The following is a 23161-nucleotide window of genomic DNA, read 5'->3' as shown; positions in this document are numbered from 1 at the left end:
CCAGCAATTGCATTCCTGGGCATTTAGCCCAGAGAAATGAAAACTTTTGTTCACACAAAAACTTGTATGTGAATTTTCATAGCAGTTTTATTTGAAATAGACGAACTTGAAGCAACCCAGATGTTCTTCTATTGGTGGATGTTTAAACAAACCGAGATACCATACCGCAGCAATAAAAAGGAATGAATTATCTATACGCATAACGTAAATCTCTAGAAAATTAGGCTGAGCGAAAAAAAAAGTTAATACCAAAAGTTTACATACTGTATGCCTCCATCTATATAAAGCTCTTGAAATGACAAGACTCTAGAAATGGAGATGAGTAGCTACCAGGGGTAAAGGAGAGGGTGGGGACTGGAGTGAAGTGGGTGTGGCTGCAAAACAGCAACATGAAGGATCTTTGTGAGGATGAAAATGCTATGCCTTGACTGTATTACTGTCAATATCCTGGTTTTGATACCATTCTATAGTTTTGCAAAAGTTATTATTGGAGGAAACTGGGTAAAAGATACACAGGATCTCTGTTTTTTAATGATTACGTATCAATTTACAATTATCTCAAACAGAAATTTTTAATTAATTAATTAATTAATTTATTTATTGTTAGTCTGGTCTGTAGGAATTTAGTCCAAAACAATAGCATCCTATAATTTTCATTTAACAGAACTTAAAACTTTTCTACAGATTTCTTTACATTTTCTTCTTAGTTTACACCATAGCAAGTACATTTTTGAATGGCTTTAGATTACTTTCTAAATGTATCTTCATTTTATCCTCCCTCTTTATCCGGGAAATGCATTTCTGTTTTGTTGGCTGTTCTCTTCAAGTGAATCTAATTTAAAAAAAAAAAAAAAAGCCTTCTCAGGTGGACCAATTGTCCTCTGTATATCTGGTTAGTTTTAAACACACGTTTGGGTCAAACCCCTTACTCCACCACCACTACCAACTAACATTTACTGAGCATTTGCTATGTGACAAAGAATGTTATGTACTAACTTTAGCTAAGAACTTTATGTGCATTAACTCATTGGATACTCATAACGGATAACTTTGAATTCTACTTTTTACAGGAAGTAGTGGTCTCAGTAACCACTTCTCTACTTCATTGTTATCCATTCGCTCCTTTTTTTCTCTAATAATGAAAAGAGGTATACATCCCACAGGCTAAGGGCAATCCTTTTACATAAGCACTGGATTCCGTCTTCCCAGGATCCTAACTCCATCCAATATCCTCTTTCTTTTATTTTAACCCCCTCACTTTCTATTAGCTCTATCCTGTCAGAAATCAGATATGTTCTTAGCTCCTACCTTAATAAAAAAAGAAAGAAAAGCTTCTCCTAACCCTTACTAAGCATCACCCAGTCTCAGTCTTTTTGTAGCCATGTTTCTTAAGAATTGTCGAAATTTACTTTTTCTATTTCCTAAACTTTCATTCATTCCACTACAACGTGGTTTCTGCTCCTACTCTATGAAGCCTGTGACCTCTTTCCAGCATTTGACACCACTATCAATTCCTTCATTTAAAGTCTCTCTTCTTCGGGTTTCTTGGACATCACCACGCCTGTGAAAGGTAAGGTAAGTGATACAGGTGACCTAAAAAGAGGGAATCAAAGTCACAATAAAGTAGGGTATACGTAAGGCGAAGGAAGCAAGGGTGCGTGGAGATCGCTCCCCCTTTTTTGCATTTGTTTGTTTGTTGGTGGCTGGCGGGTCTGGGAATCCCAACCCCTAACCCTGTGTTAGCAGCACCACGCTCTACCTAGTGACCTAACCCGCCAGCCTGAGATTGCTATATTTTGAGAGGGGACTTGGGAGACAAAAAGCAAAAGGGTCACATTGGGCTATAGAACAACGTGACTGTTACCTTCCCCCTCTCTCCCGCATCACTTTCACCCTCTTTCTTTCATCCTTTGAGGGCCTGCAGGTATTCAAGGCAAAGCTAGAGAATAACGGGCACGCGACCTGCGGCTAGGGCAAGCCCCGGGTCTGCGAGCGGGTGGACGCCCGGCCAGGGCTGCGGATGGGGGCGATGAGGCGACGGGGTCACCAGCGGCGCCGGACAGAGGGTGCCAGTCGGCGCCGGGCCGCTGGGTGGCGGACGCGTGCCCGAGTGCGTAGCAGCGCTTCCGGCCCCGGCCAAGGTGCCGGTCGCCTCCGGAAGCGCGGGGACGCGGCGTGAGCGATCCTGTCGCGGATCCAGGCACGCGCCCCCGCCGTGTCCGAGGGGCCCGAGGGCGGCTTGGGATACCCGGGAGGCGGGTCGGAGGCCGGCCCGGCGCGCCCCACGACCGCGCTTCTCCTTGGGGCGCGTTTCCTGCCGCGGCCCCGGCCCGCGGCGCTGAAAAGGGGGCGGGGGTAGGGAGAAAACGAGACCCCGGTTAAACAGATTTCTCCGCAGATCCTGTGCCGCTAGACCTTGTGCGCCCCACCCACCCAACGCACCCCAAAATGAAGAAATTAAGACTTAAGGAACTGGAGAGTCGCCTGCAACAAGTGGATGGATTCGAAAAGCCAAAGCTACTTCTAGAACAGTACCCGACCAGGCCGCACATTGCAGGTAGGGCGGCTGGCTTACCACGCCCTTGCTCCCGGGGCTACTCCTGTCTGTTCAGTCCATGAGGAAAGTAGAACAGTTGTTTGACACAAAGAATGTCTAGAGCAATTCTGCCCTAAGATCACGCATCACGTTAGAGAGGCCTTCCTTGACACCGCAGCCAAAGACCCCTGCACCCAACACACTGTCTTTTTACTATTTGGTTTCCTGAGTACGCCTTAGTACTGTCAGACATCTTTTAAACCTGTGTCTCTCATCACACTGTAAACTCCTTGAGGGCAAGGAATTTGTGAGTCTTGTTCACAACTGAATTCCCAGGGCCTAGAAGAGTTGCTGGTACTATTTTGGAGCTCAGTAAACATTAGCTAAATAAAGATTAATGTCTTATTACAATGAATTGCCAGGGCTATAATTCCTGTACTATAATCTTTCCTAGAAATGAATGCCAGAGTTGGCAGCAGCAGGACTGAGTTTAACAAAACCAGAGTATGTGCCTGATAAAGATGAGGCTGCATTTCAACTTTAACAAATTATTTGAGAATTAGTATTGTTGCTTGGTGGCAGAGATTGATATCGGAGTACCGGAGAGAATACAGGGAAACCTATTTATATTTAATAAGCGTATTATCAAAGTCGTTGGGGAGCCTTAGGAAAATTAATTTGCTGGGAACACCTGCAAGGAGGAATCTTTTCCAGTTCCAAAATAGTTGTTTGTAAGCTGCCAATGAAAGTCAAAGAGAATACATGCGTACCTGCACTTAACTCCAAGGTATTGTCATATTCCAACCAAAAATTGGCACAAAACTGTGTCTAGGTTAAGAACAGTTTTCTCAATTTAGATAATTAATTCTTACAATCTGCTGGCTGTAGGGTTTTTAGTGGAACTCAATTTAAAAAAAAAAATTCGAGTTGAATTATAATAGAAGAATTAAAAAAAATTTTTTTTAAACAATGAATTGTTTCACATCCAGTGTGTAATATGCACATGGGCGCACTTAGTTCTTGAGATACCAGCTTCAAAGTCACTAACACCTGAAGCAGTAATCAGGACAATAGTCAGCTCGAGATGTCCCGTAATTATGTTTTTTGTTTGTTTGTTTGTGTCTTTTTTTGTGACCGGTAAGGGGATCGCAACCCTTGGCTTGGTGTCGTCCACACGGCGCTCAGCCAGTGAGCGCACCAGCCATCCCCATATAGGATCCGAACCCGTGGCGGGAGCGCCGCTGCGCTCCCAGCACCGCACTCTCCTGAGTGCGCCACGGGGTTGGACCCCTGTAGTTGTGTTTTTAACAAAACCTCTGGGTCCTCACACAGCAGTGATGGCTGGCGGTAATTAGCTGGGCTTAGATATCCACAGGGAGATATCAGTGGTGTTAACTGATGCTTAACCTTCAGCATATCCAAGATCCTTGTGTATTTGAAAGATCCCTTTCCAATCTCAGCAGCTTCTGTCCTGCTCCTCAGTAGTTCTTGTATCAGGTCTCATTTATAGATTATGAATATATGTGTCTAAAGGCGATATTGTGGATGTAGAAGCTTATGATACCTGTGTTCTGGTGACAAACTTGTTGCAGAAAAGTTCTATGCCCTTTTAATGTTTGATATTAGTGGTTTCTAGACTTACAGATTTCACAGATCAGTGAAATTTCAAAACAGTTTTGGAGACTGATACTGGGTTGACAAATTTATATTTTGACAAGGAAGGATATTTTTAAAGCCTGTTTACTCTTATCGTTCTCTCATAAAAATAATATTTCACCATCAAAAAAAGAAATGATATGAGAGGTCTTTAAAAAGTTTATGGAAAAGGCCGGCCTGTGGCTCACTCGGTAGAGTGCAGTGCTGATAACACCAAGGCCACGGGTTCGGATCCTATATAGGGATGGCCGGTTTGCTCACTGGCTGAGCGTGGTGCTGACACCACCAAGCCAAGGGTTGAGATCCCCTTACCGGTCATCTTTTAAAATAAATAAATAAATAAATAAAATAAAAAATAAATAAAAAGTTTATGGAAAGATTCACATTATCTTTTAATTCCATTTTCCGTGAACTTTTTGAAGTACCATTGTATGTATGTGTGTATGGCAGTGTTTCAAACAGGCTGAGGAAAAATAAAACATTTTGACTTTATTTTTCTCATTTTACCTGAGAGACTGGTCAGAGTTTTATCATTCTTGGCATTGTCAGCAGACTAGTTTTTGGGAGCCACTGGTGTGTGTTATTCTCTTTTATGGTGCCTTATTTACTACATATCAGGCTATTACACCTTATCTTTTTCTTAATAATCTGGAACACCATTTGGGGGAGGACTAAATAATGCAAGAAAAGAAATTATTTTAGGAAAAGTCATTAGCACAAATTGGATTTTAGTCATCAAATTGCTTACTTATTCCCTAATATATTTTTTGATCTTCTAGCATGTATGCTCTATACAATCCATAACACATATGATGACATTGAAAAAAAACTGGTTGCAGATCTAGGATGTGGTTGCGGAGTGCTTAGCATCGGAACTGCAATGTTAGGAGCAGGGTAGGTGATCCAGTATATACTGTTTGGTTATGGGGTGGCTTTACTAAGAAGTATAGATAGGATCAACTGAATTATATTTAGGGGATTCTACAGTGTGAGATGAGGGGAGCAAGAATCTAATACTGAGTACATTTTGGATGAACACCAAAACAAACTGCAAAAAATAAAAATGGTAACTGCAGTAGTCCCTTGTGTACAAACTGGAGTTTCCTATCCCTACCAGATTGGGAGTTCATGCTGTTATGGAAAAGCAACACTCACTCTTACTTTGCCAATTGGGTTAAAAAGGTATATGGTAAATAGTGTTGTTTTTGTTTTAACTTGGGATCTATAAGTTGCCACTCTTTGTGTGTGTTTTGTATTTACAGGTTGTGTGTTGGATTTGACATAGATGAAGATGCATTGGAAATATTTAATAGAAATGTGGAGGAGTTTGAGTTAACAAACGTTGACATGGTTCAATGTGATGTGTGCTCCTTGTCTAACAGAATGTCCAAGTCATTTGATACAGTAATTATGAATCCTCCCTTTGGGACCAAAAATAATAAAGGTTGGTAACAAAAATCAGGTGTACTGGTGTATTTGTGGAAAAGCAAGTTTTAAAAACCATTTTATCATTGACTGTTTGGGTTAAATGATAAAATAATTGCTCATTAAATAAACCTGTATAGTTACTATAATTTAAATTTCAATTTGTTTAATGCATTTATAAGAAAATGAAATTTTAAATCTGTTTTCACAAATTTGTGTTAAGTAAATATAGTCTTTTTATTCATTTATTATTTATGCCCCATTTGCTTTCAAAAATGATTTGCTTAACGCTTATGAATGATAATGAAACCTATAAAGGATTTTATACTTTTAGAACATGTTTTTAATGCCTTAACATACCTGAGGGTTTCAACATGTGCCCATCACTCACTGTGGCTATTAATTTTGTGTGTACTAGGGGCAAGGAAGGTAGAAAGTAAGAGGAAAAGACATGTTTTTTTTTTTGTTCGTTTTTGTTTTTTTGACTGGTAAGGGTATCGCAACCCTCGGCACAGTGTGGTCTGCACCACGCTCAGCCGGTGAGTGCACCAGCCATCCCTATATAGGATCCGAACCTGCGGCCTCGGTGCTACCAGCGCCGCACTCTCCGGAGTGAGCCATGGGGCCGGCCCAGACATGTATAGTTTAAAAAGTCCCTCTCCCCCAAGAGGATTCAAATTACTACTCTGTGTGTTCCTTTTTCCCCTTTTTGAAAGTCATTAATTTGGAACATAATATCAAAATTTTACTTTAGCTTTATTTAACCAAGACAGTATAATTCTGTTTTATTCTATCAACCTTAAAAGAAATATTTTAATATTTATTTATTTATTTCTATCCTGTCTTATTGCAGAAAGAATTTGAGATAGCTATTTTGGAGTTCAGAAAAAAATGTTTTTGAATCCTATTCTTTTATATTGGTAAGCAGTACATAAGGTAAATAGGATCTTTTTTCTACTCTTCACAGGGACAGATATGGCTTTTCTAAAGACTGCTTTGGAAATGGCAAGAACAGCAGTATATTCTTTACACAAATCTTCAACTAGAGAAGTAAGTTCAAATCATCCTGATATTCTGAATCATTTATTTTTAAATTCGTGAGAGTGTTTTAAGCATTTACTGTGAACACTAAATACCACAGTTTCTATTTCTCCTGACCTTATTGACATCTGGCACTTAGGAACTGAATTTTTCCTTTAACAGCTAGCATCTGTGATTAGCTTTTTTCCAGCCTATGTGACTAACTTCTTTTGTCAAGATTTATTCAAATAGGAAGCATTGCCAGAAAAAAAGAGAGTGTAATTCAGGATTTGAGAAGTGTGGTATAACTAGGGTTACAGTATGTTCTGGTTTACCTGGATAAGTCCTAGTCAATGTCTTTTGTCCCAGTGTCCCTGTATGGCCTGGTGTGCTTAAGTGAGGCGATAAGTCCAAGTTTTAAGAACACTGAGACTGTAGCTAAACATCTGAGTTCAGAAACCACCTATTCTGTTATTCTTTTTTGTTTGTTTGTTTTGGTCACTGGCTCGTACAGGGATCTGAACCTTTGATCTTGGTGTTATCAGCACCATGCTCTAACCAAGTGAGCTAACCGGCCAGCCCCTTCCATTTTGGGGGGGCCGACATATAACACATGGAGTGTATAAGATGTATTCCAGGAAACTGAGAGGAGAGGGAGTACTTTTTTTAGTGTCCATATAACATAGCTATTAACAAAAGACCCAGGAGCCAGACTGCACAGGTTCAAATCCAGGCTCTGCTGCTTCCCAGCTATGTTACTTTGGTCAAGGTACTTGAGTTTCAGTTTCCTCATCTACACTGTACTGACTTGTACTCAGTGTAAGGAACTAAGTGTACCCTATACTCCATATAGTTGTGAGGATTGAATGAGTTAATATTTACAAAGTACTTAGGTCAGTGTCTGGCATATGCAATTGCTATGTGTTAGCTATTATTATTACTTTAAATCATACATGTATTTAGAGATTTTAATGTGGATTTGTAGGAAAAATATTTTATTTGTGTAAATACAGCATATAGTAACCCAGTTGGAAATAATTAATAAATTCCAGGAAAATAGTAATATAATAACCCTTTAAAAGGATAAAATCAAACAGCTAAAAAGAAATATATTGCTAACAGTGAATAGTGTGGTACATGTAGGCAAGCAACAGAACATACTGTAACTACCAGTAAATGAATCCTCATTTAATATATGAAAGCAAACACCAGTAAATATTGGTATCCAAAAACCTTGAACTGGACGGTCCCCAAGACCACCCTCAGGTTTGATGGTTCACTAGGAAATCTCACAGGACTCAGCATATAGTTATACTCATGACTAATTTATTACATGAAAGGATACAGAGCAAAATCAGCAAAGGGAAAGGCACATGGAGCAAAGTTTGGAGGAGACCAGGTGCAAGCTTCCAGTCTTCTCCCAGTGGAGTAATACAGGACGGGCTTAATTCCTCCAGCATGAATTGTGACAGCATGTGAAATATTGCCAACCACGGAGACTCAGAGCCCAGGGTGTTTGCTGGGGACCAATCATGTGGGCACTCCCCTTTCTGACACATACCCAAATTCCAGACTCCCAGTGGGAAAGTAGGTGTTTAGCATAAACAGTTTAGGCACAGTGAACCACTCATTACTTAAGGGGGTGGGGAGTGGGAACCTTCCCCAAATCCAAATTCCCTTATTCCAGCCAAGGGCCAAACTTGTAAGCAGGCCTTTCTAAAGATAAGCAGTCAGGCCTGCTATGAACTCTTTACTGCACAGCTTGACATAACATGAATTTTATCTAACTCACATGCAGTTTGTTCAGTAAAATATGCCAGTAAGAAAGTGTACAATTAAATAGCAAAATCTAGTTATTTGAAATGAATTCCTGTGGCCACATTACCATCTGTGTTTGGTATTGCCATGCTCCACCACTAGGAGGCAGCATTATCAGCGTTGCCTTGGCAGGCTTAATGGTCGAATTTAAAGTGAATATTTCATCAATTTAAGTATATTTTTCACTTAGTGAAGTATTTCCAGTAGCACAGTAACTAAATAATTTAAGAAACTAATCTGGTGTGCATACTGGGAAGGAGGTATGATAAAGGAATGAACTTCTAATATTGACAGTCCTTATTTTATGCTGCAGATATATCCACTGTAAGCATATAATAATTTTCCTTAAAAATTCTATATAATTAGTAACGTTGTTACTTAAGCTTACCCCAAACCCCTCAACAAGAGTACTTCAAAGAGTTTGTGCAAAGATTCATATTGTCTTTTAATTCTATTTTTCCACGAACTTTTTTTTTTTTTTCCCTTTTTGTCTTTTTTACTGACCGGTAACGGGATCACAACCCTCGGTGTCGCGCCCGCACCGGGGACCGGCAACAGGATTGCAACCCTCGGTGTTGCGCCCGCACCGCGCTCAACCAGTGAGCGGGAACTGGTCTCCACATAGGATCTGAACCCTCGGCGGGAGCGCTGCCAGCACACTCTCCAGTGCGCCACCGGGCCGGCCCTCCACAAACTTTTTGAAGTACCGCATATAGACCCTTTTCTTTTAAAGGGGCTTGATCCTCTGTCCGTAGTATAGATGCATTTGACAAAATTTTTTGATGGAAATATTTACGTAAAAAAAAATGTGTTTGCTGGCAGGTATGCTAACAAGCTGTGTGATTCTTGAAGTTGTTACATCTTACTTCATTGGGCATTGAGAACTGAGTTCTTGGCTTAGATTTGATCAGAGTAGCAAAGTAGGTAAAAGCCTGGTACCATTCCTTCAGTGTTCATCCCAAGTTCATCCCATTCGTTCTTTTCCCTCTCTGCCAGAACCAACCATATCCCACTGTATATCTAACATCTTAAACCTCTTTCACTAACCTTAGGACTGTGCTAGCAAAGAAATGTCATAACTTATTTCTCACAGATTTATCAAGGATCCTAGGACTCCATTCAAGTATAATATTAATTGCTTTAAAAGCTAATACAGAAATTCTAGTTTTCAAAGTAGGGAAAAAAAAATATGTTCTGAACTGGGATTATTTATTAAGCTCAGAGAAAAACTATAAGCACAAACATATTGTCAGATAACATTGGAAATATTTGAACCTAAAATATTGAGGAAAGTTAAGTATTTTATCAATCAATTTGATGCCAGTTAATAAATATTATTATGAAGACTACCATTGTGGGCAAAATGTTTAAACAGTTGTCCTTTCATAACCATGGGTCCCACACCCATGGATTCAACCAGCTGCTGATCAAAAATATTCAGAAAAAATAGTACAAATACAAAAAAATAAGGTGAACAACTATATACAAAGCATTTACATTGTAGTAGGCTTCAGAAATTGCATATATTACACATTTTGATGGATTTCTGAAATAGTTTATCACTTGGATTTAATTATGTAATTTGGTTCAGATTGTTAAATATTATATATTGAAATGGTTTATTTTCAAAATACTTTCTATCCAGTTGAAATTTTTATAAGGGTCTAGTTTGTAATGAAATTTAAAAAGCTTAAAAACTTAAGTGTTAATAAAAAACAATTTAAGTTTATTTAAAAATCATCTCATATTAACATGTTATTTATATTCAGCATGTTCAGAAGAAAGCTGCAGAATGGAAAATCAAGATAGATATTATTGCAGGTAAGACAAATCTCAATTCTAGTTATCTAAAAGGGGCCAACATGCATTAGTCCAACCAAAATTTTTTATACAGGTACTGAGAAGAGATACTATAGAAGATGTTTTCCAGTGTGGCACAATGTACATGATTAGTAGTAGATTTGAAATGGCATAAAGGCAGGGTGAACATTTATCAATGTTTGCCTAGTTTGTCCCAATTTATGTATTTTACTGAAATTTTATAATAGCACCCAGGTATTTGGTCACTCCAGGTTCAGAGAGAACATATAGCATCACAGTGACTAAATACATGGGCTTAGAGTTGGTCAGATCTTAGTTGTAAGTCTATTCATGGAAAATGCCACAAAATGGCACTAGGTTATGCTTAGATAAACTTTCTATTTCTTTTTTTTTTTTCTTCCTTTTTGTCTTTTTTTGTGACCGGTAACGGGATCGCAACCCTCGGTGTCGCGCCTGCACCGCGCTCAACCAGTGAGCGGACCGGTCTCTATATGGGATCCAAACCCTTGGCAGGAGCATCGCTGTGCTCCCAAGCGCCACACTCTACCAGGTGCGCCACCAGGCCGGCCCTAAACTTTCTATTTCAATTTTCTAATTGCTACTGGAGCCAAGTAACATTGACCTTTTTCTTTTTGGTGGGAGAGAGAATATAAACATGCACACTATAAGTAAATCATCTTTGATACATTTTTTTTAGTAAATTGAGTAATATTCACAAACAAAAAAATGGGAAAAGTGTATAACTAGAAACTAACTATAATCCAAATAATTTTTAAAAGCCTAAAATAAGAGTGCAGTAAGGGGAACATGTTTTTTACATAATAAACTTACCATGAATTTGGTACTGTGGTGGTAAACATAACTATTACTGTTCATAATAATTAGTAAATGTAATACATAAAAGATCTGTTGGTCTTCCTATTCAGTATTGCCATTCCTTATGCAGTCTAAGGTATTAAAATATGCAATAGAGAGCACCTTAGATCAATCTCAGTTGCATACCAAGCCAGAGGCTTGCTGCTTCAAAGGTGGTCCTCAGACCATCAGCACCGACATCCCTGCGAGCTTGTTAGAAATGCAGAATTCCAAGCTCCACCCAGACCTACTGAATGAGAGAATCTGCATTTCAGTAAGATCCCCAGGTGTTTTTTTTTTTCGTGACCAGCAACGGATCGCAACCCTCAGTGTCACGCCCGTACCGGACCGGGACCGGCAACGGGATCGCAACCCTCGGCGTTGCGCCCGCACCTCGCTCAGCCAGTGAGCAGCTGGTCTGTATGTGGGATCCGAACCCTTGGCGGGAGTGCCGCCGTGCTCCCAAGCGGCGCACTGTAGCAGTGTGCCACCGGGCCGGCCCTCCCCAGGTGTTTTGACTGCACATTTCAATTTGAGAGCTGTGACCTACAGGGTTAGAATTTATGTTGTAAAATATGAAAGATAGACTTATTACCATCCCTCTAAAATACATCAGTAGTAAGAGTCTGGAGAATCTACATTATTCTTTGGTATATGAAAAATGGGAGCTTGTGGCTTAGCTCAATTGGTTAGAGCTTGGTGCTGATTTTACCAAGGTGAAGCATTTGGATCCCCTTACTGGCCAGCTGCTGCCTACCTCCCCCCCAAAATGGGGGGGTGCATTTGCGAGCTTCATAGGACACTAATTAGCTACTTACCACCATTACCAATATCTGGACAAGAAATTTTTGAAATAGCATGGTTATTATGAGATTAAGTTAGCCATAGGAAATGAGAAATAGAAAGGTATTATTTTTATAGATTTACTTTTGTGTCCACTTAATCCTTTTAAACTCTTGAATTTTGGTATAAATGGCCAAAATAGCAGAAATGCCAAGCTCAGTTTGCCATGGCCAATCTTGAGGATACATCAGGTCAATACTTGGATAAATTAAGTGACAGGTCTAAAATGTACAGCTTACCAACATTTAGTACTTTCTTAGGTTTTTTGTGGTTGTTTTTAGTCAAGGGTGGTAAATGTTTGGAAATGTAATTTCTATCCTTAGGTGGTTTTCATTTTTACAGAGCTTCGATATGACCTGCCAGCATCATACAACTTTCATAAAAAGAAATCAGTAAGTCTGTTGATTCCAGTCTGTCTACATTCAGTTTTGAAATCAAGTTGCTTGGGTAGATACAGAAAGCCAGCCTAGTAGATAGGATAAATTAACTGTGGGAAGGACCAATAATCAAAAGCCAATATTCTAAGTTGTTTCTCAAATGCTTTGGGCACAAAAAGGAAAAAATAAACTAAGTTTTTGCTCTTTTTTTAATAGTATATATTTTATTAGTTTGTACTAATACAGCTCATATTACAAAGGCAATTTAGTGGAAGAATCTTCCTTTTGATATTTGAATCATCTGAAATAACACAAACATACATTAAAAAAATTTATAGGTAACAACAAAAAAAGACAAGTTAAACAACAAAAAAATTTTTCCTTTCTTACAGGTGGACATTGAAGTGGACCTAATTCGGTTTTCTTTTTAAAAGCCTCCAAAGACAAAAGCAGCTTTGAACCTAATTAAAATGAATACAAAAATTGTTTATTAAACTACTGGTCTCCGGCACCATTTTCTGTTTTCTGTTGTTTTGATGCAGGTTCTTCTTTGTCTGTTTCTTCTCTTGTTCTTTTCACTGGTCCTACACAATAACAGAATTAATTTTGGTTAAATTCAATGTAAGCACTGCTCTATTTTAATATTGAGCCTAATTATTAATAATAATCCTTTTTAAAAGATTAGCAACAACCTCCCTACACCAATGAGGAAAGGCTTTTCTTTCTTTTAATTTTAATTTTTTGGTTTTTCATGTAGTACAGACCTTCTGATTTCTAAACTTATCTTCCAAATATCCTGTCTCCCACTTCTGAAACAGCATAACTGAGGTAAATCACAATAACTTAAGAATACCACTTATACAAAAGTTGAAAAACCACATCCTTATTTTCTCTGGCAAAAAATTTCTCATGAAAGTACCAGAGGACTTAGAAGGGCCGGCCCGGTGGCGCACTGCTACAGTGCGCCGCTTGGGAGTGTGGCGGCCCTCCCACCGAGGGTTCGGATCCCACATACAGACCGGTTCCCGCTCACTGGCTGAGCGAGGGGCGGGCGCAGCACCGAGGGTTGTGATCCCGTTGCCGGTCCCGGTCCGGTACGGGAGCGACACTGAGGGTTGCGGTCCGTTGCCCGACACGAAAAAAGACAAAAAAAGGAAAAAAAAAAAAAGAAAGAAAGAAAAAAACCTCCCCCCTCTCTCTTTCTTGCTTCCCCTTCCATGTGATCTTGCACCCACTGCTGCCTGCTGCTTTCCATCATGAGAAGCAGCCTGAGGCCCATACCAGATGCAGCTGTCCTAGAATTATGAGCCAAATAAACCTCTGTTCTTTATAAAAAAAAAAAAAAAAAGAAAAAGAAAAAAACTTACCAGCTGCACCGTTTTCACCACGTTCATCATCACTATCAAACTTAGTTTTCTTGCCCTGAAACTGTACTTTTCCTTTAGCAGACCCAGGCTGGGCAACTTTATTTCCCTTTCCTTTTCCTTTAAATCTGCGACCTGCAGAGACATATTTGATGTAGTAAAGACATTTTTTAAAGCTTCTTGTCAATATTTTTGAACACTGATTAAAATTTTTACTCAAGCAAAAATGATTTAAAATAACAAAACCGTTAAAAAATAAACAGAATAAATGACCTTTTGACTTCCATTTGTTTAAGGATTCTTGTTGATCGTCTATGATTTTTTTCAATGCTTCTTTCTCCACCTCTCCTTCTAGTACTTCCCAGGTCACTTCTTTGTTCCTTAATTGCAGATTACCGTTATTTGCCTCTTTGGCTTTATCCAGTGCTTCCCTGGCCTTTCCTTTAAATAGAATTATTCCCTATACCAAACACAAAATGAAAGACACACCCGTAGTTTTTAGTTCCATAATTAATTTCTTTGCTCAAAGTAGTTTTTCCCACCCTGTAAGTCTTCTATGCCATTACCACTTATAATGAATTTTAATAAATATCAGGAAAGGAATACTACAAAAGTAAATGGCAGTCAACAATACCAACAGTTATTTATAGTATAATTCAGAAAATATCAGATATCACATTCAGGGACAGGAATGACAAAACGAAGTAAATGATCAAGTAGAAACTACTTTAATAAACACAATAAAAAGTGCTTTCTTTCTACTAATTTTATCTTCTAAAAGATACATTTCTATGGATTTTTTAACTGATTGCTCAAAAGCATATGAATGTTACCAAACCTCTTTTGCTCCTCTGACAAAGTCTATCCATTTTATTTCACCATGATTTGAGAAAAGGATGTGCAAATCTTCTCTACAGGTCTGATCATCTAAATCACCCGAAAATTTCAGCAAGCATCCAATCTTTTCTTCTAGAGTTTTCTATAAAAATATACAAGGCAATCAAAGTTTCTTACAGGCAACCACAAATCAGAAATGGCTTATATCACTCTCTAACTTTACAAGGAAAAAGCTAGAAACCAAAATGCTATTTTAAAGTAGTTTAATGGTGCATTTCCTTTTGTCTTTCTTTATCCCACAGTGGCTTCTGATTTTAACTTAATTTCTTTTACAAAAGACATTTAATTAGTTATAAACTATACAAATTTGGTTATTAAGCCATCTCTGGGTAAGTATTAACTTTAGGTAATATTATTTGTACATTACTTTAGTGCAATAAAAACTAGATTTGCTTACATATTTTCTTTTAAAAATCCTTAAACTTTAAGTTATTTTTATAATTTTGAATTATACATAAATTTGATACCAATAATATATATTTACCATTTCAGTATCTTCTGCCAACTTTTGTTTTTCTTCTTGCTCTCTACAAGTAAAATATTGTAATTAGAATGTTTCCGTTTACTGTATAAGAAAATTACATCCTAATAAAGCTAACCTTAATCATGATCACTAAACTACTTAATAACCAAAGCCAATTCTTAGATTTTCGGATTGATGCCAGACTGCAACGTGGCCTCCCAATAATCAAGGCAGCTTAAGTTTAAGATTTCAATGTTTCACTAGCAAAAAAGAAAGGCCTATTACTGCTCATTTTAGAGCTCATCATCAGCTCTTCCCAAAACCAAACTCTACCCTTATCAAAGCTTTAAGGAATTCAAATGTCAATTAGTTCAACGTACTTACTGTTTAGCTCTTAATTTAGCTTCCACTTTATTTTGCTTTCTTTCTTCATTTTTTTTTGCAAAGTAATCATCCCTAAAGAACACACAATATGGAGGCTAAATTCATGAGAACAAAGATAAGACTGCAAATTATTTTGAATGATTTAAGACATGGCATAGCAAGGAATATTACATACATTTTCTATTAGCACAATTACCTAAAAATTCAAAATGTCAAGAAGTTACTGTCTTTTTTTTAAAATACGAGTTTTACTAAAAATTCACATACCATAAAATTCACACTTTTAAAGTGTATATGCAATGTTAGTATATTCAGAGTTCTATAACCATCACTAATTTCAGAACATTTTCATGACCCTAAAAAGAAATCCCATATCCATTAGCCAGTCTCAAGTTGGTTTTCATTTATCATTAACGTACAGGGGAAAAAAAGTAAGTCAGAAATACATACTTTAATGTTTTAGAGTTTTCTATAGTGTTAATTTCACAAAAAGGAGAAAATTCCAAAATCCCCAAGACTGAAGAATAACAGCAATTAGGAAGATCATGCTAAAAAGGAATTTTGAGGATTTAACAGATATCATGATTCATCACACAGCATCTCTGAATCAATCAGGTTTAGTATATAGCATTTAGAAAACTAATGCAAAAACAGGGAACTATGGCCCTATAACTAACTTTATCATGAAAATGCTCTGGTTGGTCTTCACTTGTAGACACACACAAAGAATGTAATCTAAATCTCAAATAATCCTTTGTACTGTATAAAAATATAGGCATAGAGGGCCAGCCCGTGGCTCACTTGGGAGAGTGTGGTGCTGATAACACCAAGGCCACAGGTTCAGATCCCTATATAGGGATGGCTGGTTAGCTCACCTGGGAGACCGTGGTGCTGACAACACCAAGTCAAGGGTTAAGATCCCCTTACCAGTCATCTTTTTTTAAAAAAAAATATATATATATAGGCATAGAGACTATGAGAAATAAGAACAGATGAAAACTGTATAGTTATTTATTCTACAACCACACGAAAAGCCTACATTTTAGTATCCAGCCTGATTGTAAGTTTTAGATACAAAATAACTACTAAAATTTAACCATTTTTATTAATTGCTAACAGTGAAAAGGTACTAACGAACACTTTCTTTCAGGCTTAAAAGACTTGTACAGTTTCCACTGAGCAAATTTCAAATATTTCTCAAAGAATGCCTAAGAATACTAAAAAATATTAGCCTTATCAAGGATGCTGTCTGTTCCATGCTTCTTACCCCAATGTACCAATTCCATATAATTAAGTGGCCAGAAGAAACATCAGCAAAAAGGCTTACTTGAAAAGTATTAGAAGGTCTGTGTCTTTATACTTCTGGCCAGGGGTATCTACGAACTTCTTAGCAGATTCAATGCTATCAAACACAGCAAATATTGACCCCTATGATAAAAAAGGAGGAAAAGATTTTTTTAAAAGTTATGGCCCACATATTTTATGTCTAGAAAAGGTATCATTATATAATCATACCTTAAATGCTTTATGCAATGTTCTTCTCATCTGAATATTTAGTACTTGACCTTTATCTTCCAACCATTCTTTTATGTCATCAAGGGTTGCATCAGCTGGGAAGCCTTTCTGTGAAGAATGGGAAGAAATGTGCAAATAATAACTTCTTGGGTAAACAATTTGCCAGAAATTCTGATGGTCTTGTCTTCATTTTGTCCTTGAAATGAAGCCAGGACATACATATCTACCTCTATCTCACTCAATCATTTAACAGCCTTGTTTAAAAGCTATTATTCTCCAGTGCAGTAAAAGTGACTCATTTGGGGGCCGGCCCAGTGTTGCACTCGGTAGAGTGCGGCGCTTGGGAGCGTGGCGGTGCTCCTGCCAAGCGTTCGGATCCCATGTAGAGACCGGTCCGCTCACTGGTTGAGTGCGGTGCGGGCGCGAGACCGAGGGTTGCGATCCCGTTCCCGGTCGCAGTACGGGCGCGACACCATGGGTTGCGATCCCGTTACCGGTCACGAAAAAAAAGACAAAAAGGAAAAAAAAAAAAGACTCATTTGGTATCTGCTTTGAAAGAATCCAGCTGGGGCAGAAATAAAACAAGATTATTCACAGGTTAATAACTGAAGCTGAGGGGCAGACTGGCTGGCTAGTTCAGCTGGTTAGAGAGTGGTGCTGATAACACCAACATCCAGGGTTCCATCCCTATACAGGCCAGCCACCCCCAACAACCCCCTAGCCAAAAACAAAAAAACTGAAGCTATGTAATGTTACATTACATTATTCGATTTACTTTTATATGTCTGAAAATTTCTATAATAAAAAAGCTATTTAAAAATTAATATGCTAAAGAAAATTGCTATCAAGTTAGGCTGTTGATAAATAAGAACAGCTGATATGTATTGAGTGTTGACAACATGCCAAAGATTTTGTTCAGTGGTGTATGAGGTTTTTCATTTTATTTTCACGACAGTTCTATAAGGTAAAAAATATTATCCAGATTTATGAAAATAAGGCTTAGAGATATTAAGAACACTGCCAAAGGACATATAGTAAGGGGTGAAGCTGTGATTCCTCAGCCCTTATTCTTATCCACTCTACTATACTTTTTTCTAAATAAATGGACTAAAGGCCCACTTACAATATATACAGATCTGTTTTTTACATCATTTTTATACTCATCAGTCACTTCAGGGAGGGGTTTGCTTGGAGATCTTCTGATTTTAGTTTTATCTTCACTGATTTCCATGAGTTCTGCCTTGGATTTGCTCAATGCTTCCACTATTACATTAAAGTCTGTTGTTAGACGGTTTAACCTGAAGAATATATAAAAACATTGTAAGACTTAGAAGTAGCGCTCATTATTATGAGAAAAATCTAAAGATGATTTTTAAAAGGTTTTTACCTGTTGAATTTTATCATTATCTCCAAAGGTACCCAGCCTTCATCCAGTTTGATCTGCTCCTTTAAAAATTTGTCCCGTGGCAAGTTGAAGTCTCCAAAATAATACTGTGAGATGATTAGAATATATTTCAGAGCATTATATAATACTCACTCCAATCCCCTAATTTCTTTTTTATTACTATTACACTAACAAGTTCTGTTCTTTAAGCGAATGTTTATCTAACATATGCATAGAGACACTCCTTCTCAATATAAAAGCAAAGAAAAAAATCCAAGTATGACTACTTGGAATGCCAAAAGTAGCATAAAAAGTAAAAAGACAAATAGAAGTTTGTTAAGAATTCTTATAAATCAAAAAAAAAAGGAAAAAAGAAAATGAATTCTTTTATATAAAGGGGGAGGGGAAAAAACAAAATGAACACCCTGATAGAAAAATAGGTAAAGAACATAAATTAACCCAAGAAGTCCACCATCATTAATAATCAAAGAAATACAATTTAAAGCAATAAGATACATTTTTCACCTTACTGGCTAAAATTCGAAAAAACACACAAGAACATGTCCTATTGACCTGAACACACAGAGATGGTCATGCAGATAGAGATGTAAACTGGTAATGAGTACCAAGTTTTTTTAAATGTGCATAACTCTTCAGCCAGTACAACTTCTAGGAATCTTATTTTAATGAAATTAGTAAACATGCTTACTGAGATTTATATATAAAAATATTCATCACAGAACTATTATAGCTAAAAAATTAGAAAATCCTACATATTAAAGATGGGAATGGATAAATTATTGATGACGTAAAATTTTACTCCCCCCAAATTCACCCATGTTTGGTGGGAAAAAGGCAATGAAATAATTACATTAGAAATGTACCACTCTGAGCGCTGGCTGGTTAGTTCACTTGGTTAGAGCGTGGCTCTAAAACACCAAGATCAAGGGTTTGGTCTTCCGTAAGGTCAGCCATCAAAAAAAAAAAAAAGAAATGTACCACTCTGGTGGGGGATGTTGATAAAGAGAGAGACTATACATGTGTGGAGGCAGGTGATATATGGGAAATCTCTATACCATCTACTCAATTTCGCTGTGAATCTAAAACTGCTGTAAAAAGTAAAGTCCATTTAAAAACTATGGAGCCGAGCCCGTGGCGCACTCGGGAGAGTGCGGTGCTGGGAGTGCAGCAGCACTCCTGCCACGGGTTCGGATCCTATATGGGGATGGCCGGTGCGCTCACTGGCTGAGCGCCATGCGGCCAGTCTCAAAAAGGACCAAAAAAAAAAAACATGGAGCAAAGTGAGAAAGGCTTTTAACCTTGGTTACCCCTGGAAGGTGGGATTTGAGAAGTGGCAGGCTGTGGGAGGAACATCATTTACCTTACCTATATACATATTTGTATTGTTCTAAGTTTTAAACACAAAATGAATAATTTGCAATTATAAAAAAATTAATAGAAAAAATGGTAACATAGGAAATTTTAAATGGCAGAGAGGTACAACTTTTAAAAATATAATTCTGAGAGGTGAAAGACAAAACCCACACCAAACAATATGATCTGAGGTTCCTCAGTAAGAACATAAATTTAGGGATAATTTCCCATGCAGCCATTATTGATACTGTAAAGCTTCAACCTAAACATAAAACCTACATTTGAAAAAATGCTAAGAGGACTTTGAAAATAAATACTATGTTAAATTTACAATAGCTGAGAAGATGTAATTGCACAGAAAAAACTACTAGGACCTTCAAGAATATAGTGTTATTTAATAGGGAAGGTCCTTGGGCCGGCCCAGTGGCGCACTGGAGAGTGCGCCAAGCGGCGCTCCCGCCGAGGGTTCGGATCCCATGTGGAGACCAGTTCCTGTTCACTGGCTGAGCGCGGTGCAGGCGCAACACCAAGGGTTGCGATCCCGTTGCCGGTCCCTGGTACAGGTGCGCCGGTCCCTGGTACAGGTGTGACACCGAGGGTTGCGATCCCATTACCAGTCAGTAAAAAAGACAAAAAGGGGAAAAAAAAAATAGGGAAGGTCCTTTACCAAGGATTTTTATGTTATCTTATGTGCCAGAAACTCTTCTAAGTGTTTTATATTTTATTAACTAATTTAATCCTTTAAACCACCTTCTAGGAGGTGTACTATTATCCCCATTTAATTCTAAGAATCAAAGACAAGCCAAATATTGACTAGGTCCATAAGCTGAAACTGAATGTTCTTTCTGTTATTTGTTTTGAGGCCCTAAATTTCCTTTCAAGGAACTTGTTTTTGCAGTTTCATAGAAAAGAATCATACCTCAATTTGATGACAGATTTTGGCCTCCAGAGCAGCCATTTTTTCATTATTACCATTTTCAGCCATTGTGGCTATCTGTAAATTTTCCCAAATTGGAATAAAGAGATTAAAAAACATAAGAAACATAAAACTCAAGACCAGAGAGAATGTAAAAATTAGTAATATCCCACTATTTTCTTAAAAATCAAGACTTTCTCATTTCACAAGTTGTTTCTCTAATTCTCAATATATCACAACAAAACAACACTTTGGAGTAAGTGATGGAAAACTGAAGAACTATCGATAATCTGCCCCTTTCAGTAAATCACCACCTTATCTTCTATAACAAAGCAACCGGTCATCTTCATTTAACTGGTCAAGCAAGCTTTAGGGGAAAAAGCTCCATTCAACCACTTGCCAACCATTTCCATCTTTAAACACATCACTATCTTTCAATATATATTACTCTGACTCTCAACACTGTTTGGGGTGGGTCGCATGTCTTTTAAAATAAGTCACAGCTGACATACCAAAAACTTATCAGAAAGTTAGGTATCATAACTTTAAGATGAAAAAAATCCAAACATTACAATCACGGGAATTAGATTAGATACTGTACGTTACGGAACATATGAAAACGAACATTTGAGAGCCTGGAGACACTAAAACATTAAATTGGGGGTTGGAAGGATATGTTTTCTAATTCACTAATACACTGATTATAGCCAGTTTCCTGTTTCACATCCCTGACATCAGCCCTGAAGAAAAAAAAAAAAAAAGGCTGCTGATGCTGCTTTGCTAGAAATCACAAACCAACTCTTGACTTCAAATTACTTGCCTCCAGTGCCCTACCAAACCACCCAGTCATCCACAATACACAAAAGTATATTAAGGACTCATTAATAAGAATGTTTGCCATTAGTTGACTAGTGAAGAACTACAGTTGGTACACTTCTTGGAGGCATCGCTTGATACACTGTATGTGGTATTCAATAACCTGGACACACACCGGAAGCTCCTGCAATGGATATCTGCATGGTGCACGGATCCCACTACAGAATTTACTCAATCTTATGCATTGGTCTACCACAATCTATGTCTGTAAATTACTACCATGACATAAGGGCCCTTATAAAGGAAATGATGAAATAAAAGAACTATTTCTTCCCTGCAAGCCTACCCAATTTTGGAACTTGTTTCATCGGATTCCCAGAATGTACAAACGGAAGTGAAATATTACCCATGTTTTCCCATTTCACACAGAAGCAACCCTGATGTGAATGAATGAGGGCCCTAAAAGCCCAAGAGAGCAATGCCGAGGGTATACCTGCGGCCCCAAGTTTTTTGGCCTCCCGTCAGTCCCACAGGCTCCGCGGAACCCTCCGGCGTTTACCCCGCGCCGACCTCCTCAAAACCTTAACGTCTGCCTTCCGCGAGACTGGAAAGCAGTGGAGATAAAAAACCGAAAAGACGCAGTGGGGATGCGGGAAGTCTCTACCCAGAGACCCCGCCGGAGCTGCGTCCCAAAGCTACCACTAGCTCGCCCGGGCCCCAGCCACGTGCGGGGAGGAACCCCAGGCGCCCGCACTCCTCGCAGGGGCCGGATCGGCATCCTCCCCGAGGCCCGCACCCCTCCGCGGCCAGCCCGCTGTGCCGCCTGGCTGCGGCCCGCGCCGCGTTCGGCCCGAACGTGAGGAAGGCGAGGAGCGGACGCACGCCGCGTGAGGCAGCGAGGAAAGAGAGCGCGCCAGCCGAGGCAGACCCTTTGTACCTTTTTCTCATTAGCCGCCGGGGGTTGCTTACCTCTAAGATGCTGGTCCCGCAGGGCCGCGCCACAGGCTCACTAAGCGACCACAACGTCCCTATTTCCCAGCGCCGCCGGCCCTCCCAACGCGCTCTAAGAAGATGGGGGCCGTCCCGGCATCCCTTGCGGGCTGAGTGGGCTGGGCCGCGGGCGACCTACAGCCAGCGCCGCGCTCTGAGCATGCGCGCCGGCCACCTGCTCCCACCGCCCGCCGAGGACATTGGGTTAAATTGTACTGCGGGGGGGGATGGCTGCTGGTTTGTGTTAGGATAAACATTCATTTTTAAGTATTTGTGGGTGGCATTTGTATCCTAGCCCTTCCTCTGGCTCTTTTTAATGAAGTGTTTGGCTTTTTTTTCAGATGTTTTTCAAAAAAAAAATTTATATGTGTACATCGTGTTGTAGTACTCAAAATAACTGGAATTTTAAAAAAAGATTCATGGAATCTTAGACTTGAGAAAACAATGCGGTAGAGTTTTTAAGGGCTGGGACTCGAATCCGACTGCCTGCATTCAAATAACAGTTCTGCTTACTAACTGTGTGACCTTGGGCAAGTTACTCAACTTCTCTGGCCCTCATGTATAAAATAGGGCCAATGATAATATCGCCCACTTCATACAGTTACTGTAACTATTGAACATGATGTAATATGTACCTTGCTGGGAGCTGTCCCTAGCATACAGTAAGAGGAGTAATGTTAGTTTAAAACAAAAGCAGTGACTCCGGA

At 38.9% G+C, this 23161-nt stretch overlaps 2 protein-coding genes across 3 annotated transcripts; one reads left to right on the top strand and one right to left on the bottom strand.

The window, feature by feature from the left end:
- The first annotated feature begins 2225 nt into the window (after positions 1–2225).
- METTL5 (methyltransferase like 5) lies at positions 2226–12874 on the top strand. Of its 2 annotated transcripts, none has more exons than XM_008591596.1 (7): positions 2226–2557; positions 4972–5086; positions 5455–5636; positions 6585–6667; positions 10225–10276; positions 12298–12366; positions 12744–12874. In XM_008591596.1, exons 1-6 carry the CDS (start codon positions 2449–2451, stop codon positions 12327–12329), a joined length of 573 nt encoding a protein of 190 aa, XP_008589818.1. In that variant the 5' UTR covers positions 2226–2448; the 3' UTR covers positions 12330–12366; positions 12744–12874. The 2 variants fall into 2 exon arrangements, with proteins under 2 accessions (XP_008589818.1, XP_008589762.1); XM_008591540.1 differs by having other exon boundaries at positions 2231–2557; positions 12317–12366; positions 12744–12846.
- Positions 12546–22582, bottom strand: SSB (Sjogren syndrome antigen B (autoantigen La)). The gene is made up of 12 exons (XM_008591682.1): positions 22434–22582; positions 20652–20726; positions 18362–18465; positions 18098–18272; positions 16975–17082; positions 16787–16887; positions 15460–15531; positions 15097–15139; positions 14554–14694; positions 13989–14175; positions 13719–13850; positions 12546–12935 (listed from the first exon to the last, which is right to left on the bottom strand). Exons 2-12 carry the CDS (start codon positions 20715–20717, stop codon positions 12847–12849), a joined length of 1218 nt encoding a protein of 405 aa, XP_008589904.1. The 5' UTR covers positions 20718–20726; positions 22434–22582; the 3' UTR covers positions 12546–12846.
- Positions 22583–23161: the final 579 nt, after the last annotated feature.

Source organism: Galeopterus variegatus, unplaced genomic scaffold, assembly GCF_000696425.1.
Source record: "Galeopterus variegatus unplaced genomic scaffold, G_variegatus-3.0.2 Scaffold12, whole genome shotgun sequence".
Classification (NCBI taxonomy): Eukaryota; Metazoa; Chordata; class Mammalia; order Dermoptera; family Cynocephalidae; genus Galeopterus; species Galeopterus variegatus.
Note: the sequence above shows the minus strand (reverse complement) of the source record. Positions and strands in the feature narration are given on the sequence as shown.